We start from the raw sequence: 24,583 nt of genomic DNA, 5'->3' as shown, positions 1-24,583 counted from the left end.
ATTGTCTCACAAGCTTCCTGGTGTCTTCCTGTTCCCTGCTCTGATCAAAATTCCATGGTAATTATGATTATTTGTTGTTTTGCTGATGTTCAGTATGTACTGTACGGACTTGTATATTTGGGATTTAATCAGGTTTTGTGTGGCGTGTTTGAAACGTTTATCTTACAGAGGAGAATCAAGTCACCTGTTTTCCACAATCTTCATATCCACATTCTGCCATGTTTGAAAAACAGGGGACATGGACCTCATCTGTAAAATGAGCATTTCAAACACGTCACACAAAACCTGATTAGCTTCAGTGAGACGAGTTTTTGGATGTCACATGTCTGTTTGCTGGTGTTTGCTGAGGGGGCGGGGCCAATAACACTGTGTGATGTCACTAAATTATCCAAGGATATTATTCACACTGACCAGGGTGTAAATAAAAAATACACGACTATTTACACAGCTAATTATCGTAAACACGCATCTACTAAAAATACTTATTACACAAATATAATCACCCGTTCTGATTGGTCATTTAATCAGGGGACACTTTCATTGTTTCTTTGTCAGGAAGGAGTCTCCAGTTTCACACTTGGAATCCTGGGAATTTGACTTATTGGATATTTAGTATCATGACAAATTTATTTGTTCTATTTTTTGGTTTGTTGCTGTACCTGTATCACAGAAAACACCTTCCACAACATTAAATGTAACTATGAACTGAAGTTTTTTTTACTGTAATCAATGACCAATTGCTTTACACCGAAATGACAATAAATATTAATAGAAATTATTTAATAAAGTAATTAAATGAAAACTTCATTTAAGTCAAAGGGACAAAGCAGGGTTTCTTTTATTTCTGTATTTATTTATTTGTTTAATTAAAAACAATATATACAAATGACCAAACAATATAAAGAATTACATTTGGATTAAATTAATAAAATGAATTATCTTTCAATAAATACATTTGTTTGTATCTATAATCCGGTTCTTGGTTCTATATGTTGCTGTTCATGTTTTCATTATTGATGAATCGAACTCGATTGCTGCAGCATTTGGTGGACGTATGAAGATCTCAGGGTTCAGACAGGAATATTCGACTTGCTGTGGGGAACAGAAACATGAGAATCGAGTGTTTTTGAGTGTGTAAGTGTGTGTATGAGTTTTGATACTGCACTGATACCTCTATGGTGTTCTCTGCATTGGTCTTGAGGGTCCTCTGTTTCCCTGTGGAGAGAGACGACATGGACACTGTAGACTTCTCAATACACAGAATTAATACAGATATATTGTAGATATGAGATGGTCAGTGTGAGCTGTAATTGTTACCCTGAGCCTGGTATTTACGCTGAGGGTTAATGCTGGCACGTTGGCTGTCAGAAGGATGGATTATTAGGACTTACAGCATATGTTTCCTCAAAATTCAGGAGATATCTGAGTTAAAGAGTAACAGTAAAACCAACCTTTTGACTTTAAATGTCGCTGTTTTCTCTGAAGGAAAATAAAGAAAAGAACAGTAACTGTGATTGTTGTCAACTTCACCACTCATAATGTTATAATGTCATAATGTTATGAAGTACGTACAAGTTGAGGTTTTGGTTCACTTCTTATATTGTTTAAGCACATGATGGAAGTTAAGTCACGTTTAGCAAGTTGGAATTGTCATTAGCTAAGCCAGTCACAGGCAGGTACACATATATTTATAAAGATTAATTTGCTTAAAGCTAAGCTAAGAAGGTACGATCCACTGTACAAAGTTTTCAGCCATCACACACAGGTCCACACCCATTTAGGTGTATAACTACACAAATGTTTCTGACATGCTAGGTTAGCTTAGCATGTACTAAACAAACCAAGGCTTGTTAAAAGCTAATTTGCTGTTAGTTAATCTGAGCTCTGGGTACATTTGGAAATGAGGTGGATGTTATCGAGGCTAAACTGGTACAGTTTTAGATTTTTTTTACATGTACTTGGTGTTAGTGGTGTTTCAGAGTCAGTTGTGTTTAAGCAAAACCACAACAAGGTCAAAGATCATTAAAGTGTATATTTAGATAGATTTTTATCACCTTTATGTAAACAAAAAACCACAGTGAGAACCACGGCGATGGTGATGATGGCAATGCTGCAACCTCCAAACAGCAGCCACGTGCACGTTGAGTCTGAATGACCTTATAGTGAAAGAATATATATATAAATAACTAAAACACATACATGTTCCTTTTGTTTCTATGCAGCACACTCAGTAAAGGACAAAAACACAGTAATGTGACAGTGAATGAGTGGAGAAGAAGAAAATTCTGTGGAGTCCAAATGTGACATTTGTGTCTCTAACAGAAGAACTTGTGTAAGATGGAGAACAGAAGAGATGTGATCAGACTCCCTCACCCCCACAGTCACACATGGAGGTGGAAGCCTATTGGTTGGGGTTTGTTTTGGAGCAGGGAAGGTTCCGGAAAGTGAAAGGAATCCTAATCCAACATGGCTCACATTCCATACTTCAACACCATGCAGTTCCATCTGGACTGCGGCTCATTGGAACCAACTTTACTGTACAACAAGACGATGAACTGAAGTGTACGTCCGAGCTCTGTGTGTTATTTAGAGAGAAAAGAGTCGTCTGGACTGATATCTACCATGGAACGTCCTGCCCAGTCACCGCACCTAAATCCTACTGAACTGCTCTGAGATGAAGAAAAAAGAAATCTCCAACTAGTGAAGAACATCTTGAGAGTTTTTACAAAGTATTTCAGCTGAATGTTTTGAGAAACTAATTGTCCAAATGCTGAGAGTGTAAAACTCCTAATGTTGACTTAGGATTTTTCACTGGAAATAAAGTGGTACATCTGGACATTTATAGATTTGTTTGCTCAAGGGAAATTTTCATAGTGTTACATTTCTGAGTTTGTTGCATAGAAAAATAAATAAATAAATAAATAAATATTAATTAACATATTAACATAAGTTTTCACAGTATATGAGTATAGAAATGTATTAATACATGGTTATTTTATGTTAGCTATATTATATTAATCTGCACTCAGGTTTAAAAATAAACACATCAAAGTTTATTTACTTGGTAGTTGCAGAATTTTGGACACGGTCTGGTTTCCGTACTTCACCACACACTCGATGTTGGGAGACACTTTCATCCATTCCTCTTTATGAACCATGATTTGAGCTCGAGTGTATTCTTTAGATGGATCACCATCTCTTGTCCAAGCCGATTCAGTCCATCCTGAGCGCATTTCTCCACCGATCACCCACCAAACACTGATCTGAGATGGAACAGCGTCCATCACCAAACACTGCAGGAGCACAGAGGGAGCATCAGCCTCCTCCACCGGGGTGTAGAGAAAAACAGAGGGCTTTAACGGAACGCTGTCTACAACACACACACACACACACAAACACACACACACACACACACATTTGTCACATTTGACTCTTGGTGTCACCCTGATGAGGTCTGGTTCCTCTCAAGGTTTCTTTCTCATTCCATCTAAGGGAGTTTTCTTTTTGCCTTATTTGCCCCAGGTTTGCTCATTGGTGAAAAATACACACAAATATAAATTGAAGTGAATTTTGTTCTATAATTATAATTCTGTGAACCTACTCTGAGACTATGTCCATTCTTAACAACGCTACAGAAAAAAAACTGAATTTGTCACGGTAACAGACAGTATGAGATCATTATAAATATATATCAAGTCATCTTTAAGCATGTGTGCAATAAATTAGTATGGTGTATTTGCTCATGGAGTAATAAAATATAAAGTCATTTACAAATCAACTGTAAAATATATATATAGTAATATGTAAATCTTAGGAACATGTATATCGGATGCTCCTCATAAACATGTATTACACTATATAATATATACATTTTAACTAATACGATTTTGGAGGAAGTCTCCAGTTTCAGGGTTTAGTAACCTTCAGAACATTCGTAGCATTAATCCATTTATTTTCCACCACATGATCGTTCAACGTTCATGACATACTCATGAATTTTTTCATTAATTCCAAGAGAGAGAAAAAAATTCATACAAATCAATCTAATCTTTTTCTTTCTGGTTTTCTTTTTACTTTTGTTATATTTCCAGGACCCTCATTAAATGGCTGTGGATTTTTTTTTCTTCGGGTTGCAATTTGACCTGCACTTTTTACACCAAAAATTCATTCATTTACAAAAAAAAAAAAAAAAAATGTGTACGCTCTATGACAAAAAAGTAAATATACCAATATGTGATTCTTTTTCTTGCACACTATTGTCTTGAACATGAATTACAATTTCTCTAAGAAATACGATTCCCAAACCCTGTTCACAAACCTGAGCTCCATGAAGAACTTGAGTGTCCTGAACAGAGCCCTGACCTCTTTGAACTCCTCAAACTCCACTGAACAGCTTTGGGATGAACTGGAACTGGAGACTCCTTACACCATTCCCAGCATCAGCACCTGATCTTGCTAGCACTTTTGAATGATGACTATTGCCCACGGCCACTAATCTAGCAGAAAACCTTTTAATATTATAGCAGAGACAAAGGAATAAATCTGGAATGGGACGTTTGGCACGGGTATGAAGGTCAGAGATGCACAACTTTATAGAAAGTATCTGACTATTTTGAACTCATTACATTTTCTCTCACCAAATAAAATATTGACGTTATGAAAGACATGTTCGCTTGCGATTTTTTTTGTGTTCTGGATGGATATGAAATGAAACTCACCTGTAATGATGACTCGGGTGCCAGTTCCAATGAAAACCATCTTCTTGTGTAAAAATACGCAGTAGTAAGTGCCTGAGTCTTGAATTTGGGCGTTTTTGATCGTCCTGACACATGATCTTTTATTATCTTCCTGCTGGTCATCTCCAGTTTTTCTGGCTTCACTCAGTTTCCCAGTCCTCAGGTTGAGTTTAAACCAGAAGATCGAGCTGTAACAGTATTCAGTCTGCAGCTGGTCACGTTTGCATTTCAGTGAGAAGGAGGCATTGACCGATGCTTTGATGACCTCAGGTGACTGAATCACCACGTATGAGTAAGAGGCTGCAAGATAAACACAAGGTTTTTTAACGAATTTGACGTGGAAATATGAATCTCTGTGCTGGAAATGAGCTGTAGGAGGAATCTTTAGTTTATTATTCAATTATTCCAATAAAGATCAAACTTGGTAACAGGAAGGTGATGTATGTTAAAACATGTTGGTGATAAGTTTTTGATAATATAAGTAAACTACTGCATGTATGATAGTTTTATATATTACAGTAAAAGGGAAGAAACTAGAAACTGTAAGAGGTGAAAATTGTGGCAGGTGAACTTTTTTGTTTTGTGGCTATTAAAAAAAAGATAAAAAAAAAAAAGACTGTGAGAAAGACGAGTAAATAAAAAGGCAGCTGATTTTATTTCAGGTGGATGTTTTATTTAGCATAATTAATTTTATTTAATAAATATATTATTAGTGTTATATTAAATATTATTATAATATATTATATATTATTTTAGTATATATATAAATTAAGAGAAGCGTTAAATTGCAAAATTTTTCATCACATCATTCGTACGACAATCTCAATTCATTAAGCTCAAAAACTGAACCCCAGCCTGCATGTGAACTCAACAATTGTAATAGAATTAATTATAATTATATTTATTCTAATTTAAAAGCACATGGAAATTAAACATGACAGTTTATTATTATTATTATTATTATTATTATTATTATTATTATTATTATTATTATTATTATTATTATTATTATAACTATTCACTTCTATCTGAAAGCTGCTTACTGTTACATTCTACTGAATACGTTATACTTTATAACAACAATTTATTTATTTAAATAAGTATTAAGTAAATATTTGAAACTATAAAAGACATTTCTCTCCTGATACAAATGAAAAAAAGACAATTAAATAAATAAATAAATAAATAAATAAATAAATAAATAAATAAATATTAAGTTAACATCTATATAAAGATATTAGGGCGCCTATATTTTCACACAGTAATGTATGTTTATATGTGTAATGTAATTACGCTACATTTGTGTAAAAAAAAGAATCAGCAGTAAAATAAAGGATTTTTATCGAATTTTGACGAGTTAAAGATGTAAATTTGAATCAATTTTGTTTAAAAAGAAATGAAATAACTTTTGAGACCTTCGTCATGTTACAATAAGATGTAATAATTAAAATATAATACCAACAATGAAAAACTATCACATATAGCTATAAACTATGTGTATGAATAAACAACTTTATTACCATTAATTTCTCTATTACATTTTTTTTTTTTATAAAATTTACTTAAAAAAATTATGAATTCAGAAAATTGTAGCCTGATGATTTTTATCACGTTAATCAATTTTATCATGTAAAACTGTTTCAGCATGTGAACAGAAGTCAATTTGTAGATTTATCTGTAGGAATGATGGAGGATTAGCAAAGTCCTGCTGAAGGTCACTGAGGGAAGAGAAAAAAGTGAACACTTACTTCTCAGAACACAGACGCAGCAGAGGAGCAGCAGAGGAACCGCCATTCTGAAGCCTCCACGCTCTCTTATCTTCAACATCTTCACATGAAAAGCAAAGACGCATCTACAGCGAGGGCTTTAGGAAACGTCCTGCCCCTTTACACAACACACACACACACGCACACACACTACAAAAGACTGTGTTTTTTTCCATTCAGTAAGAATGGGATCACTAAAAGAAAACTCTTAATTTACATCACACACAAATAATATCATTTATAATCAGAAGAGGTGTAACTTCAACACTTATTGCAACACAACACTTATTTCTATTTCAATTCAAATTCAAATTTTATTTGTAACATACACATTCATACAGAGTGATATATAGTGAAATACTTTTTATGACTGTCCAACTTTTCAACAAGAAATACAATATAGAGACAACAAATTAAGAGTAAAGTAGTCAAAATAAATAAAATAATTATAAAAGTTTATTAAAATATAATCTGACTATAAGTATGAATAGAAATACATACAAAAAGTTTCTTTCGGCTTCTCCCGTTAGGGGGCGCCACAGCGGATCCTCCGCACGTTTGATTTGGTATATGTTTTACGCTGGATGCCCTTCCTAACGCAACCCGCCCCAATTTATCCGGGCTTGGGACCGGCACTGAGAGTGGCTGGGGATGGTTCCCTGACCGGGGATCGAACCCGGGTCGCAGCGGTGAGAGCGCTGCATCTTAACCACTAGACCACCAGGGGACCTATAGAAATACATACACACTAGCAAAAAAGTATAAATGTATATATATACTGTATACATGCATTAACAGAAGGCATTGATGGATATTTATGACAGAAATACAGATTAAAGTGACTCAGCATGATGTATTTGTCAGTAAAGTGTGTGTGTGTGTGTGTGTGTGTGTGTGTGTGTGTGTGTGTGTGTGTGTGTGTGTGTGTGTGTGTGTGTTTTAATGTACAATTAATTTAATTAGAAAACTATTTAAAAAATATATTTTAATAATTATATCTGTTTATATGTTTTTAAATAAATGCTAAAAAAAAATATGCTTTTAGGTTAATTAATTAAAATTGGTTTTTTTTCTATAAACCCATTCGAATATATTTTAATTTTAAAATATGCTTTTTAAAATTATCTAATTAATGAAAGTTTTTTTTTTTTTTTTTACAAACTCATTAAAATATATTTTATTTTAAAATATGCTTCTAAATTATTTAATTAAAATGTTTTTATAAACCCATAAAATATATTTACATGTTAAAATATGCTTTTATATTTATTAAATAAAATATGTTTTTAAATCAATTAAAATATAAATGTATGTTTTTAATATAAATGATAAATGAAAAGTGCATTATTAAAGAGTTTTCTTTCTTTATTCTTTTTTTTATTTACACAATATTAACACCAGATATTTACAGTAGTTTTGGTATAATACCTATAATGTTCTGATTCATACCTCTGTAATAAAATGAAATAAAATTTAATAAAATTTAACAACTTCACTTTCAGTACTATGAGTTTAATGCTGAATTTTCCTCTTTTTTTATACTTTAACAATAATCTATTTTTATGTTTTATATTTGATTATTTCCTCTTAAAAAGATTCTAATTCTAATAAAGAATTCTGGAGTATTTTTATGCTGGTGGAGTAAAATCATTATCTTCTATTGGCTCAGGAAAAAATATAAACAAACTCAGCAGAAAAAGATCTAAAGGACACCAAATTTCATAAAAGATTATTAAACAAGCAATCAATTGAGAAATAAAAAACATAAAAAAAAATCATTACTTCAGATGATGCATTTTGGTCACTTTGATATTAATATGAATTGATGTTTAATAAAAGAAGAATCACACTGTACTGCAGAATTTGTGGCAGCAGGTTTGCATGACAGCAAACGATTATTCAGAATAATTAACATTTTTCCACTCAATCTCCATTTACTGTATCTGAATACATTCACATCCAACATGAGACTAAAAGGTGGGTTTGCTCATGTTGGGTTTAGAAGCTGCTCTGATCTCTGGAGTTTTCCACAAACTGGTGTGAAAAACAATATACGATGTGGAACAAGTTGTTCAAAAAGATGTGTATAACCTTTTGGTCAGGTGTCCACAAAGGTTTGGCCTTGACATGTATATACTGTATGTGTACGAAGCTGTAAATGTCATGTGACCGTCGACAGGATGAAGGTGTTCAGGAGCGGGAGTGTGGTTTGGTCTGAACAGTATGATGTTTTCAGCCGCTAAATCAGATTCATTCATGTCACACCACCCACAGTGACCGAAGTGTGTGTGTGTGTGTGTGTGTGTGTGTGTGTGTGTGTGTGTGTGTGTGTGTGTGTGTGTAGTGTTCAGGTGGTCTAAGAGCATGGCTAATATGGACTCAGAGAGCTGAAATTCAGAGCAGGTGCAGCAGTTGTCCGTTGTGAGGACCTTTTTCCACTGACATCCTGCTTTGATTCGAGGTGCTGCAGCTGGCTTTGTTCTAACCACACAGGCCCTGGGGTGAGCGTAGCTGGAGTTTACAGACACCTCGCTTCAGCTCGCTGTGGTTTTCACGACCACTTCGTTGAAATCCATGCTGCGACTCTCCAGCATGCAACATGGTTGTTTGATCTTGTTGTTTGTTGCGAAGCTGGTGGTCATGTCTGCACTGTGAGACCTCGACATGCATCATCCTGCTGAAACCGAAATACAGTGTGAAAAAAATGTAGATATATATATTCAGGTCATAAAACAAATAAGGCATTGATATTTTCCATATAAAACATCATCTAACTGAATGTAATGTTTAATTTTCTATAGACGTCACATACAGCAGCCCCAAATACAATCTCCTGCAATATCAATCCACTTTTTGGTTCAATCTATGAATATGCATAAAAGTATACCTAATAGTCTATTCTCTATTTTTCAGTGTTTCTCTCAAGCTTCTAGGAGTGTAATTTAAGGCTAGAGTTCCTATCTAATCAGATTTCAGATGTCACATCACGTAAAGTCCTTCAAAACAAACAAATCCAAGTCCTTCAAATCCATGCTGCTCGAAGTTTTAACCAATCAGATCGCAACCTGGCTACTCTGAGGCCCTCTAGCAGGTGTCCGATAACCTTGGCATTTTCATGAAGTTAATATTGACGCTTCTGCTAGAGATAATGTGCTTGCGGTGCAGTTGTGGCTACAGTGAAAAGAGTCGTATTGAATTGTGATCATTGGGTTTATTTAGTGATGAAATTCATTCTCACTGTATGAGATTCTTCTGTGTGATGCAGCGCTCTGTTCTACTGCACATCTCTATAATATTGTAGTTTCTATAGATGTGGAGTTGTTATGATGGTTTTAAGAGGCGGATTAATTCAGGTAGAACATCACTGAAGGTCTGGGGGTGAAATACACTGCCTGATACTGATCAAATTTATATACATAATACCAGTGGTGTTCCGTGCATTCAGTACCTGTAATACAATATAAAAACAGAATATAACAACACGTGGTATTACTGAGAGAGAGGCATTACACATATGGAGGTGAAAATCATCTTACCAAAGCAACAAACCCAGTTAAGACTCCAAACCTCTACACTACAACCACAACCGTGCACCTACAACATCTGGAGCAGTTCAGAATCAATATTTGTCTAATGACATAAAAACATAAAAATGTAAATAAAACACAACCTACTCACCAGAGATGCAGACTCATAATGTGCAGCGCCCCCCAGAGGCTGTAATCCAGTGGTACCGCTCGTATTCACTGGTTTGGAAGTGGAGGACAAACCCTTTCCTGGGCCGAGACACACTAGCTAGCTTCAGGGTTGGACGACCTCCTCACCATGTCTCGCTTTTCTTCACAATGGATTTTTAAGTGTCCGAGACCAAATACATTTCATTTCCATGAAAAGGCATAAAAAAGTCTAACTCAGATGTATGAACGTGTGCAGAGCTACACACGTGTTTTACCAGTCAAACTGTAGGCTGTAACAGTTTCCCTCTGACCAACCAATCAGAGGACAGAAAAATGCTAATGCTATTCTGGGTCAGCGAGCTGCCCTGTGAGGAGAATCTGACATCTGATTGGTTAAAGGAACAGATTTATTTCTAATAGAGACTATGGTAAAAGTCCAGCAGTACTGATTTTCAAGGTTCTGGGTAGATTAGATTGACATGGAAGCACATAGAGACTGAAATCTGATTGTACAAAAAATCAAACATCCACATACAAGAGAAACACTACGAAATGAAAAGAATAAACTGTTGGGAATAAATTAATACAATCTCATGGAACAAATATTAGAATTCATGTTGTAAATGTTGGTCAGTGCTTCTGATAGTGTTTAGGCAAGCAGAGAAGACCCTGCTCTCCGTGACCGCCAAACACTGCATAATACATAAAAGAAGTTCAGGTGCTCCCTGACAAAAAAACTTAATATTACTTAATTAATATATAATTGCTTTATATTTAATGAGTTTTTTTAAATGGTAAAAGGTGAAGTTTCATTCTGATGATTTTTCTATTCAGGAAATGATCAAGAAACAACTCCTCTAACATCCCTGTTTGGCAGCTTGAAAACACTTTTTTGTAGCCACAGAGTCTCTGTATTTTCATCTCTAAACATTTTCACCCACTCTTCCTGCCAGAACGTTTAGTTCTAGATCTAGGCAAGATCTTATGCGGTGTGTTTCCAACCACAGAGGACTGTCAGGGTCATCCAATAACATCACGCTTGTCTTGTTTTGACGCGGTTTTCATGGTGGAGTGTGAGATCAGTTTCCATTATTCATTTTTAACATTTATTGATGTGATTAATGTTTTACTGTGTATTATTGGAACTAAATGTCAGTGGTTTATTATTTATTATTGACTGTGAGGTTCACTGAGACAAATACTACTCTACTACTAGTGCTGCTATTAGCAACCTAACAGCAACAACAACAACAACAACAACAACAACAACAACAGTAATAATGATGACTTCATAATTGTTGAGGACATTATAATGGTTTTCTACACACACACACACACACACACACACACACACACACACACACACACACACACACACACACACACACACACATTTACATACATGCATTCTCTCTCAGTCTTACACACACACACACACACACACACACACACACACACACACACACACACACACACACACACACACACACACACACACTTATTCAGTAAAACATTTCTGTTCAGAGTTTCCTCGTTGTGTTTTATTGACCAGATCCAGACTTGCGTACTGCACTTCCTATAAACACACACACACACACACACACACACACACACACACACACACACACACACACACACACACACATTTACATACATGCATTCTCTCTCAGTCTTACACACACACACACACACACACACACACACACACACACACACACACACACACACACACACACACACACACACACACACACACACACACTTATTCAGTAAAACATTTCTGTTCAGAGTTTCCTCGTTGTGTTTTATTGACCAGATCCAGACTTGCGTACTGCACTTCCTATAAACACACACACACACACACACACACACACACACACACACACACACACACACACACACACACACATTTACATACATGCATTCTCTCTCAGTCTTACACACACACACACACACACACACACACACACACACACACACACACACACACACACACACACACACACACACACACACACACACACACTTATTCAGTAAAACATTTCTGTTCAGAGTTTCCTCGTTGTGTTTTATTGACCAGATCCAGACTTGCGTACTGCACTTCCTATAAACACACACACACACACACACACACACACACACACACACACACACACACACACACACACACACACACACACACACACACAGAGAGATTCAAATGCTGTAGTGTTGATGGAGATGTTTTTTCTCTGTATGGGTGTAGAAGATCTCATCATACCATTTCGGTGACTCTGTTCACTGCATCTGTTCTCCTCCTGCCTCCTGACAGTGTAAACACACACCTGCATCAGTGTACTGAACACACACTCACTGTATTACAACAAAAACAACACTCAAATACCCAACATCACGTTAGTTATTTTACCTTGTTAAATATTTCAAGGTGAAAATTTGAAACTCAAAGCAGCAATCATATAAATATATACTGTAAATATATTAAAATATTTCAAATGAGATATTTTCTATTTTAATTAAAATAAATGATATGTTAAATTAAATACTTTAGTATCAAATCAATATTTTAAACACCTGCATGCAAAAAAACAAATTCTACTTTCATATACAAAATTAATAAATTTTTAATTGCTAATTTAAAGGCAACAATAGATTTTGTAATAAATAAATAAATAAATAAATAAACAAATAAATACTATAAATAAAGTAATAATTAAAATCCAGTACTTTGACTGTTACAATTTTCAGAATATATATATATATTTAATAAATCTTTAAAGCATGTTAATTAATTTATTTATTTACATTTTATTATGAATTTATTGTTTATTTATGTATTTATTTATTGTTTATTTCTTTCTTTCTGTATTTGGCATGTTTGTTCTTTTTCATCTTTTTTCCAGATGGTTGAAACATTTTTTATTTACATTTCCTTTGTATTTAATGTGAAAGGTTTTCAAAAATCTCATCCCATCAGAACGTTCTGACGTTGTGTTGGACAGCATTCTAATAAAGAAGCAGTGGAAAGTTTTGCTTTCTCACCGGTCTGTAAGGAAACGAGAGTAACACCGAAAACCATGAAGATGACGAAGGCCACGCCGGAGCACAAATACAACAACCACAAGCACAGCTGCCCGGATCCTGCACACAAATCAACACTATATCCAACAATACCATCCATACATCACTTCCTGTTTAACAGGAAAAGGGAACGATCTCCACACATCACCTCGTATTAGAGATTTAGAGATGCGTCTGCCATCCACCTCCACCACACACTCCACATTCTGGTCCTTCCTCCAGTTCTCGGCGGGAACGCTCAGGTGAGCTCGTGTGTATTCAGCAGGGTTGTCTGTGTTTGTCCACCCAGACTCTGTCCAGCCGGTCAGCTCTGATTCACCTACAAGCCAGGAAACTTTTGCTTTAGCTTGAACCACGCCCATCACCACACACTGCAGAGACACGGGGGGTCCGACACGGACATCTGGGACGTAGAGCATCACCAGGGGCAGAGGATGTGGATCTGGAGAAGATAAACATTCAAGAACATGCAGTTTATTCTTACAATTACTTTATTAGGAACATCTGTCCTGCTCGTTCCTGCAGGTATTCAATCAGAGAGTCGTGCATAGAAAATGTGAAGGTCAAAGATTGAGGTCAAGAGTTTTAGAATGTTAAGAATGTAGGGGAAAAATCATGTCCTACACCATGGCATTGCTGTTGCTCCTGGGTTAGAATGTTTCTGAATCTGTTAAATATTGTTTCCCATTCAATTCTACACATCCATTGAGCAAGAGATATGTGGACATAAAGGAGAACTGATGCATCTGTCAGATGTAAGGCTTTAGCTCAAATATCACTATTTACAAATGTGATTAGCAGAAATATATCAATATCAATTAGCAGAAATTGGGCTACAACAGCTAAAGAGCACTTCATGTTCCTCTCCTTTCAGCCAGGAATGGGATTCTAAGATTACAGAGGTACAACCCAGATTTTAAAAAATGCTGTGACATTGTGTAAAATATAAATAATAAAAAAATAACTTGCAAATTTCATAAACCCATATTCTATAAACAAATAAAAGATAGAAAACAGTACACATGTTTAAACTGAGGAAATGTACAATTTTGCAGGTTAAATCTCTATCATGCAAAGATGAAGGCATGCATGAACATGATCCAGAAACACCAAGAAACAGAAAGCCATCTTCACAGGCAAAGTGAAAAACTGATTTATGATCAGACACCACATCCTTCAGACTAAAGAGGATAGGGACTATTAGGCTTGTTATTGTTATTGTGCCTGTGGAATTAGCTTTAGCATTGCCCTGTCCTAACTTTTCTGAGAAGTGTTGCAGCCATCAAATTCGAAATGACCCTATTTTTTATTTAAAATGGTACATTTCCTCTGTTTAAACATTTGATATGTTTTCTATTTTCCACTGTAAATAAAACATGGGCATCCCAAATTTTTCTAGAATCGGGGTTGTAGATATGGAGAAGACAATCTGTCCAGATGTATATTGAAGCACTTGATCTCTGTTTTTTACACAATGACAAGCAGGTCTCTAGGTGTTCTTAATAAAGTGGCCAGGGAGTGTACAGGTAACTCCGATTTAAACACTATAAAATATAAAACACGATATACGACTGTACCTGTGACGATGAGGGTGGAACCATTCCCGATGTAGGAGAGAACGCTGTGTTTCACAGAGCAGTAGTAAATCCCTGAATCAGCCGTGCTGGAGTTATAGATCATTCCTGTACACGGTCTGGTTCTCGGATCAGGATCAGGACGAACAGTGGTGCTCACCATCAGACTTCTGCTCCTCAGATCCACTTTAATCCAGGAGACTGAATCACATCCAGACCAAACGTTCGCCGAATCACACTTCAGCGAAACGTTTTCACCTGCAAACACCTTCACCACTGCAGGATACTGAACAATGTGGGAGAGAGAAACACCTGCAACACACACACACAGCGTAACTCATTCACACCTCGAGACGTCCAGATAATAGTTAGAGCTAAAGAGAAAAAACATTTATTAAAAAAAATTTAATAAAAAAAGAAAGAAAGAAAGAAAGAAAGAAAGAAAGAAAGAAAGAAAGAAAGAAAGAAAGAAAGAAAGAAATATAATATGGTTATGAAAAACAAAACCAAATATTTTATATATATATATGGGGGTGGGTCCCTGACCGGGTTTTTATATATATATATATATATATATATATATAAATTTAAAAATTAATAATAAAAAAAAAAAAAAAGTCTGACAGCTAGAAATCAAGATTCTTAAGGAAGTTAAAAGAAAAGAAATAAAGAACAAAAAGAAGAAAGAAAGAAAGAAAGAAAGAAAGAAAGAAAGAAAGAAAGAAAGAAAGAAAGAAAGAAAGAAAGAAAGAAAGAAAGAAAGAAAGAAAGAAAGAAAGAAACCATAGACCCAAATTGTTATTTTTTGTAATTTTATTGTAATGTTATTTTGTAATAATTTAGTAAAAGTAAGAAAATCAGTAAGAGAGCAAGAAAGAAATAAAGGAAGGAACAAACAACTAAACCTATATTTTGATTATAACAAAATGTATAAAGAAATAATAGAACATTTTCAAAGAAAGAAAGAAAGAAAGAAAGAAAGAAAGAAAGAAAGAAAGAAAGAAAGAAAGAAAGAAAGAAAGAAAGAAAGAAAGAAAAAAAAAGAAAGAAAGAAAGAAAGAAAGAATATAAAAAGAGTAAAAAAGAGAAAGGGATAGAGATTAGAGCTGAGTGATGAGTTGTATTTGATCTCTTCTTATTGGCGATGTTCACACTATAAAACCCAACACAATTCCTCTAATAGTTCTTATTTTATACAACAATATTATAACACACACACACACACACACACACACACACACACACACACACGCACACACACACACACACACACACACGATGGTACTCACAGTGTAGTGCGAACAGGCAGAAAAGAGAGAGATTGTGTGCCATGCTGAAAGAGTTCAGGAGCATTAACATTCACCTTCATCCTCTCTTTTACTGTCTCCACAAGCACACACACACACACACACACACACACACGCGCACACACACACACACACACACACACACACACACACACACACACACACACACGCGCACACACACACACACACACACACACACACACCTTCGTCAGCACAGACATAGATGAAAATAATAATAAAAGGGATACAGCAGGCCAGAAACATGCAATAAAAAAAACTAATACATAAAACACCTAAACAATTCTATTAAAATATAATAATCTTATAATATATGAATAAATATATAAATAACAATAATATAGATCTTCTAGTTTGTAAGAGACGTTTGTAAGAACAGCTCAGCTGATGGATGTAAACGCCCTCGATACATTGAACAAACTAGTAAAAAAGAGTATAATACAGATAATTATCAGTATAGAGCATTTTTTCTACAGTTCTACACGTTTATTTGTGTTTTTGTTAATTTTTTAACCCTGTACCTGAACCAATGTCTGAACCAATACCTGATCCAATACCAGACAAAATAAACAACCCAATACCTGCTTCAATGCCTGATCCATTACCTGACCCAATGCCTGACGTATTACCTGATCCAATAACGAATCCAATACCTGATCCAAATACCCAATATAAGTGTTTATCAGCTCGTCTGATTTATTCTGCTCGTCTCCCAGGGTAAGAAGAACATCTACATCAAGACTCTTTTCTGTTCTGGCTGCAAATTGATGGAAAGAACATCCCATAAATGTCCAAACAGCTGCTGCCTCAAACAACGGGTGAACTTCTTCCAGAAACACTTACATTATTTTCCCTGTTTGTTTCAAGTGTGCTATAATTTCTCTCAGAAGTTTCAGGCTGATGGTATCCTAAGTCTGTAGCCTAGTGATCCGGTGTTGATTTTATTCATTGATGGAGACTTGAAGCACTTTTGTTCGTCGCTCTGGAGACGGGGCTTCTGCTAAATGGCGTAAATGTAAACGTACAATTCTTTTTTTTTAATCTGTGAATCAAATGTAACATTTACACTGGAAATTAATAAAAAAAACAGCTCATGGTAATGTATCACGCCTGTAAAAACCTTTTTAAACATATTTACATCTAATAAACAGTATTTATGCCACACATTGTGTGTGTGTGTGTGTGTGTGTGTGTGTGTGCAGAGAAACAGCTCAGCATTTCAGTAACCACACACAGGCTGTGAAAACGGCGCTGTGTACAGGCTTTGACAGCGAGGCGAATGACCTACAACCCACACCGCCCACGCTTCACGCTTTTCCTGCGTACGGTCTCTTTACGATAACATCAGCATGACCTTTGTGAGCCGTAATGAGGGGGCGTTGTGTTGTTTGCTTAGCCAACACTTGTTTTTACGTGTTGATTGACTAATCTGCTGCAGTGGCCAGTTAACGTATAAGACTTCTGAATGAAGTAGAGATCAAAAAACGAGCTAAAAAAAGCGTTCACTTTACTCACACAACCATCTGACTCTCACTGCTAGCAGTCATACGTACTCTACATAGTTCCAATAGCAGGAGCTCATGTTTGAGGCTTACCACTGGTGCTGCATGGCTAGCGATGCTAACATACACACACTACACGTTTGACCCGAATATCACACACAGTTCATGACTTTTACCTCAGAGATTTTCATCTCGATGCATTAAACATGTATATGAAGCAGCTACTGATGCAGTGAGATACGATTCTCCTCTATTACGATGCCGTGCGATCCGATTTCCACTCGATTCGACACAATGTGGAACGATGAAATTTAATATGGTACTGATGGTTCACTTTTATTTCTTTGGTTCAGACACACAGAAAATCATCAAATGACTTAAGTTTCTTCTGACTTCTAACTCATGGCTCTTTCACAAACAGGCCTTTGTAGTGCTAAAATTATAAACTTTTCCTGTTGTGTGTGCAGGAAGTTACAGCTCTACCTCTGCCATGTTAATCTGTATTCTATGTGACTCTCAGGACACGATACGTCATATTCATTGCTCACAAATGATTGGTCGCTTTGTGATTAATAAAAGTATAAAACATTTATTAATAATTACTTATAAATAAATCAGATTTTGTGTAAATATCTTTTATCACATCGTAGATCTAACATGATCACGGCGGCCATTTTGGAAATTTTTTCTGCCTTACTGCAATTTTTTTTTCCAGACGTCCCCAGAACGTTCAACTTTAAACTGAAATACACACTATTTACAGAGCACACACACACACACACACACACACACACACACACACACACACACTCTCACACACACAAGTAAGCAAATCTACAAAGCTCTTAGTGTGATAACAGAAAAGATTTTATTCAGCTTTTAGCTCCATTAGCATGTTTCTCAGGGGCACAGTGCAAGAGTGAACAATGTTTTAGTTTTTAAACTTGTATTTCTGCAGGTGTATCTTTGCTGGGTTGAGGAGACATGTTTCCAGGTCAGAGTTAAGCCCCCAAATCCTCTTTCCATGTCCTGCAGATCCTCTTATTGCACTCGCCGTGTCCTCGCCGACCTGCAGCTCGGACAAAAAGACGTCTTGATTTGATTGTTTATAAATTTTTATAGATTATAATCACAGTGTGTGTGTGTGTGTGTGTGTGTGTGTGTGTGTGTGTGTGTGTGTGTGTGTGTGTGCAGCTTTATTGTCAGTAGAAATATGATGTACACTTGCACAATGGATGGACTTTGGAGAAGCTGAAGAAATTCTCCTGTATGGGATTTTATCTGGAAATGAGGACGTTTTGGTTTCTGACTCCATGGAAAAAGGTGAGTTATTATAATTAATTTATTGTAGCATTTTTTTTTTTTTACAGTATAAATGATTATACAATCTGGTTATGAGTGTGTGGACATGTTTTTCAATGCTGGTCAAGGTGACTGTGTGTGTGTGTGTGTGTGTGTGTGTGTGTGTGTGTGTGTGTGTGTGGACTGTAGACCGAGTCACCACACAGACTAGCATTATTTTCCTATAACATCGTGTCCTGAGGCGTTTTATTCCACTGACACCACTGAGGTTGCCATGTTGGGCTTTTACACTACCACTTTTTTCCAGAATTGTCTTCTTTATCTTTGTCTTTGTTGACTGTAAGTCCTGGTGTAAGTTGTTACGATAGAAACGACAAATTCATCTAAAGCTGTGATTTGCAGCTGATCGGTTGCCAGATCTGCACTTATAGGAAGTGAATCAATGCGTTCTGACCAATCACAATAGCACTGAACCGAACCGGGGAAGGTGAGTGTAGACGTTTTCTAATGATCTTATTGAGCTCTATGAAGGATTTCTGCATTATGGTGAATATGATGATTTCTATTTTTAATTTTTTAATAATCGGCTGGAGGTACGAGATGAATTTAGAGAAAAAAAATTAAATAAACAGAAAAACTGCACCAGGAGTTCAATCCAACAGCTTGTTGTGATCTATTCAGTCAGTTTTGCTCTGCAGACATCAATAACAGCTTGAACTTCTCAATTGTGAAGTAACCATGGTATAATGTTAGATACAGCTGTATTAGATATACGGCTAGGTCTGATATGAGGCCTTACATTATTATAATGTTCACCTGGGGACGTTCTTCACCTCCACATCCTTGACCTGGATTAAAACAGCTCAATTAGCTTGTCTCCTGGGCCTGTTGGTCATCTATGTGTACAACATGGAGGTGTAGGAGCGACTTTGCCATATTAAATCTCTTCCCCTGACTGCCACTAGATGTCACAAATGCAGAGGATTTACCTTCTAAACATGTTCACACGCCAGACTACACACGTGGACACCAGCAGATGATTTTGTGTGTCAGGGTTTCTGCTAATCCCAGTTTGATAACTGTGAACTAGCGGTTTATCCTGCACCAAGTTACAAAAAAAGCCACAAAAACACCACAGTGAAACTCAACCTAACTCTGAGAAGCATCAAATATCAGTCAATAGTTTGTGGTTTAACATTTTTACCTCAGTATACGGGTGCTAATGAGTTAACATGCTTTAGCTTTGTACAGTAAACATCAAGTATATACACGAATGTCCAAAATAACACACTGATCTCTGACACCAGGTACAAAAGAGGCTGAATACATAGAGGTTTTAATGTTATTAACATCAAATCACCAGTCAGGAAATAAAAACAGCAAGTATTCAATTAAGGAAGTGATTATGGGATGGATTTCTTTCCCCAAATTACTTTTTATATGTTGATATTTTAAGGCTGATATATGGGGAGCTCGGAGCTCAGTGGTTTATTATTGGTTCAAGGTCAGAGGTTTAAGCCCCAGTAATACTAAGCTGCCACTCTTGGGGCCCTTGAGCAAGGCCCTTGAGCCTAAACAGCTCTATATTCATTCTACAGCCATTTTGATTTGATTGAATGCGTGCCGTAATCAAAGCTAAATGTGGTCCAACCAAATATGTTTTTTTTTTCTGGACGTGCAGTGTGTATGCTGTATAGTTTATACATTATAGTACTGTATATTGCTCGATTGAAATAAAAATTTAAATTACATGCAAATTTATTTTAATGATGTAGTGTAATGTGTTAAATTATTACCACATGACCGTTAACTTCTCCATACTGATCACCACTGTTTAAACTCCTGTGTAGGCTTGGCCATGTCTTAACTTACAATCAGGTCCTCAGAGTCGGGGATCACCTCTTTATGTTCCTATCCTTTATAACATCTAACAGTCTCCAGTATCAGGAGCTACTCTGAGATGTGAAAGTGAGAGTGGTATTGATTTTGAGCGAAGCCGTAATCGTTGGTGGTCTACATTTACGCCAATTCATCCATCCTGCAGTTATCTCATTTATACGCTGAGGAGCTGCTGGTACGGGTCAGGGCTGGGATTTGAACTCATAATCCTTCTGGTCAGAAGTCCAAGGTCTGAACCACTGAGAGACCACTGGTCAGAGAAGAGAAAGAGAGAGGAGCTACACCATAAAAACTTAAGACTGAGACACTCATGTTCTCGTCCCTGTCCACTGTTTCATCCTGCACTTATAGGAGTGAATTATGACCACTGATCCTGATCCCTCAGGTATCTTCTCTCAAGTGAAGCTTTCAGCTCGTCCACTAACTGCATCTAGTGCACACTCTTCACTATCTAGGGCTTTGCGGATTGGAACACACCCCCTGTAACACCCCACCTCCCCTAATTCCTCTCTCTCTCTCTCTCTCTCTCTCTCTCTCTCTCTCTCTCTCTCTCTCTCTCTCTCCGTATCCGTGAACAGCGTGGGCGCGAGCGCGCGCTCGGGGCGCGTTCACGTGACCGCTTTTCGACCGGGAGAGGAGCAGATTAAACAGCGAGGATCCGCGCACGCGCTTCGGTTCCGTTTACTACCACTATTTATACGCGGTTTTTTTTGCACGCGTGCACGTGCCGTGGACGGTGTTTTAACGGGGGGGGGGCGAAAAAGAAATACAAAAGCACGCGGACGCACGTTAAATATCTACACGCCGCGAGACGTGAAGCGACGCAGGAGTAGTCACAGCGCGTGGCTCAAAAACGGAGGAAACCCTGAGACGCAGATGTGCACTCGGGTATTGTATTCTCTCTCTCTCTCTCTCTCTCTCTCTCTCTCTCTCTTTCTCTTTTTCAATCTTTCTTTTCCTACGTTATGTCAACAGTGCGCGTGCACGAACAAGAGCGCGTGCACGGCTTCTTTTTGCAGATTATTTTTTGAATAATTATATTATTATTGTTGTTGTTATTGTTATTATTATTATTATTATTGTTATTATGGGTAAATTCTGGTTGGTCAGAAAGTGTTAATTGATATTCTAATTAATAATTTTGGGATGGAAAGTAGTTCCGGCTGCAAGGCAGATCACATTATGATATTAATGCGCTTGAACTGCTAGTTATTATTGGTCTTTATCGTGCTGTTTGTTTTTGTTTGTTTGTTTGTATTCGCCGGGCAGCTTCGGTTTATTTACCGTTTTCAGAAGGAGTCTCCAGTTTCAGGTGTTTTTTAACCGGACTGAGAAAAACCAATAATTTTAGGTAACGAGGAAAATTAGCATTTTTTTTAAACACATTTGTGCATCATTATTCAGCACGTTGAGAGATACAGCATGTCAGGGACGGGGCATATCGAGTGTCTCCTTCACCTTTTAAATCAATTAATAAGATTTAGCATTATTTGAGATTTATTTAGTTCCCTGGACGTAGGGCTGTAAGACACTTCAGATTGTAATGAGCATTTTATTGGACAGAATAATGAATTGAAAGAAGTCATCAAGATAATATTTTGGTGCAATGGGTTTAAACAAAACCCCCCCAAAACATTGATAATAACAGCAATAAAACATCTATTTTGATTAGATGGATTTGATTGGGACTGATGTGTGAATGATGTGTGAATGATGTGTGAATGATGTGTGAATGAGGGACAGAGTCTCAGTAGATATTCTGTGGTGTGATGGAGGAGTTTTTTAGTTCCGCAGGAATTTATTTTGATATTATTTGCAGCTGATGAAATACGAGAGAGAGAGAGAGAGAGAGAGAGAGAGAGAGAGAGAGAATGAAAGATTGACATGTTCCTATCTGTTATAACCTCCATCGATTACAGGAAGGAACTTGTTGCTCTGCGTGTTCTGATTGTAATCGTAGTGTTTGAGGTATATTTGTGTACACAGTGCAAAGGTCACCTTCTTCCATCTGCTTTAAAACTTCACGGTCCACGTGCTCATACGCTCACAATATCCCCAAAAGACCAAATCAATCGGTTTGTATCCTCACACCAGCTCGACATGGACAGTTCCTGACTAACAGGAGCACGTGGGAGAACATCTCATTGGCATATTTGTACGTATTTGCAGATCTTTGTAGAGATATGACATGGTCAATGTTTTTCCTGCTCTAGTTCTCGTGACGGCACCACCCTCAGGTTCCTGAACGTCTCATCTCAGGAATTGACCTTTTATCTAGTTTTTCTCTTTATGGAGGTGTTTACTGATTATTAACAAGTATTTCAGACAAGGCGGAGCTGGAATGTGTATGTGTGTGTATGTGTGTGTATGTGTGTGTATGTGTGTGTATGTGTGTGTATGTGTGTGTGTGTGTGTGTGTGTGTGTGTGTGTGGTGCAGCAGCTTGGCCTGAATTAACCTTGCGTGAGGAGGAAACCTGGGGTTGAAAGAGTGAACGGAAGCTGAGCTCAGAAAGGTAGAGCCGAGGGTAAATAGCGCTGTTCACACCCGGTTAGAAGAAAAGACGCAGTGTTGCATGTTAGAGGAGAGAAAAGGAGAAGGAGAGGTTCTGAAGCTTGTTATGCCTTTTGTTACCTCTTTTGGCTTTTGTTGCGGTAGAAATCTCAGGTTCAGGACCGACCTGCTCGAACACACGGCGTAACCGTGACGACAAAACAACGATTAGAGTCGGTTCACCATGTTTACATCCAGTGCGTTGTGCACACCAGGCTGAAGGTTTCTCACAATGAGCAGTAACACTGCAGGAAGTGCAGGATGAGCGGCAATACAATCAACAACAGGATGATGTTTGAAGGTGATTAATTTGCTATATTAGCATTAGAAAAAGAGATTACAGCCAAAAATATGTGCACCTCTGAACAAACTTGGAGGTCTCTGGACACTTACAGAATTGAGATTGTGAGGGGGTTTGGTCAGTGTGAGGGGGTTTGGTCAGTGTGAGGGGATTTGGTCAGTGTGAGGGGGTTTTTGTCAGCGTGAGGGGATTTGGTCAGTGTGAGAGGGTTTTTAATCAGTGTGAGGGGGTTTGGTTACTGTGAGGAGGTTTGGTCAGTGTGAGGGGGTTTGGTTACTGTGAGGAGGTTTGGTCAGTGTGAGGGGGTTTGGTCAGTGTGAGGGGGTTTGGTTGGTGTTACAATTATAATTTCTCTGAGAACTAAGATTCCAAAACACTTCTTCAGAATGACGATGGTCTCCATGAAGACATTGTTGTCGATGTAAAGGTTGGAGTGGAAGAACTCGAGTGTCCTGTACAGGGAACCCGCTTACTGACATCAATCCCACTGAACACCTTTCGGATGAAATGAAACTGAAGACTCTTTCCCTCCTTCAATATCAGTGTCAGATCTCAGTCATTAAGCTGAATCACTAATCCCCACAACCACATTGTGAAATTGAGGAGAGAAGAGTGGAGCTTGTTCTGGAATGTTCAGCAAGAACTGAGGGTGTAAAAGTCAGGGGTGTAGAAACCTTTCGATGTATTCTGACGCAAAAAACACCAACAGCAGATTGGAATTTCTGGCACTTTGTATGGTTCATCATAGTGAATGTGATGGGGGGGGGGTGTGTGTGTGTGTGTGTGTGTGTGTGTGTGTGTGTGTGTGTGGCCAGTGGCCAGTGGCCAGTGTGAGGAGCCTGGATTTGTTGATGGATCCTGTAAGTTGAAC

General features: G+C 37.1%; 3 protein-coding genes across 7 annotated transcripts in view; 1 reads left to right on the top strand and 2 right to left on the bottom strand.

Annotated features, from left to right (window-relative positions):
• Positions 1–832: 832 nt before the first annotated feature.
• On the bottom strand, positions 833–6,620 carry LOC310728102 (uncharacterized protein). The gene is made up of 8 exons (XM_083545253.1): positions 6,485–6,620; positions 4,719–5,036; positions 3,062–3,370; positions 2,055–2,156; positions 1,452–1,479; positions 1,318–1,361; positions 1,172–1,215; positions 833–1,092 (listed from the first exon to the last, which is right to left on the bottom strand). Exons 1-8 carry the CDS (start codon positions 6,561–6,563, stop codon positions 1,000–1,002), a joined length of 1,017 nt encoding a protein of 338 aa, XP_083401379.1. The 5' UTR covers positions 6,564–6,620; the 3' UTR covers positions 833–999.
• Positions 6,621–12,125: 5,505 nt separating this feature from the next.
• Positions 12,126–23,848, bottom strand: LOC310728105 (uncharacterized protein). Of its 4 annotated transcripts, none has more exons than XM_083545257.1 (7): positions 23,493–23,848; positions 16,121–16,164; positions 14,835–15,143; positions 13,406–13,699; positions 13,219–13,317; positions 12,440–12,483; positions 12,126–12,283 (listed from the first exon to the last, which is right to left on the bottom strand). In XM_083545257.1, exons 2-7 carry the CDS (start codon positions 16,161–16,163, stop codon positions 12,206–12,208), a joined length of 867 nt encoding a protein of 288 aa, XP_083401383.1. In that variant the 5' UTR covers position 16,164; positions 23,493–23,848; the 3' UTR covers positions 12,126–12,205. The 4 variants fall into 4 exon arrangements, with proteins under 4 accessions (XP_083401383.1, XP_083401382.1, XP_083401385.1 ...); XM_083545256.1 differs by lacking the exon at positions 23,493–23,848 and adding an exon at positions 16,738–17,191 and having other exon boundaries at positions 16,121–16,211; XM_083545259.1 differs by lacking the exon at positions 16,121–16,164 and having other exon boundaries at positions 23,493–23,846.
• sema4ab (sema domain, immunoglobulin domain (Ig), transmembrane domain (TM) and short cytoplasmic domain, (semaphorin) 4Ab) overlaps positions 21,429–24,583 on the top strand; it is a 28,665-nt gene continuing 25,510 nt past the window's right edge. For both annotated transcript variants that reach the window (XM_083545231.1, XM_083545226.1), the window contains exon 1: positions 21,429–21,747. The gene's annotated coding sequence lies outside the window, so the exon portion shown is untranslated. The remainder of the gene's footprint in view (positions 21,748–24,583) is intronic.

This window comes from Silurus aristotelis (assembly GCF_946808225.1).
Source record: "Silurus aristotelis genome assembly, chromosome: 6".
NCBI classification, from domain to species: Eukaryota; Metazoa; Chordata; class Actinopteri; order Siluriformes; family Siluridae; genus Silurus; species Silurus aristotelis.
The sequence above is the reverse complement of the archived record's forward strand: the minus strand, read 5'-3'. Positions and strand labels throughout refer to the sequence as shown.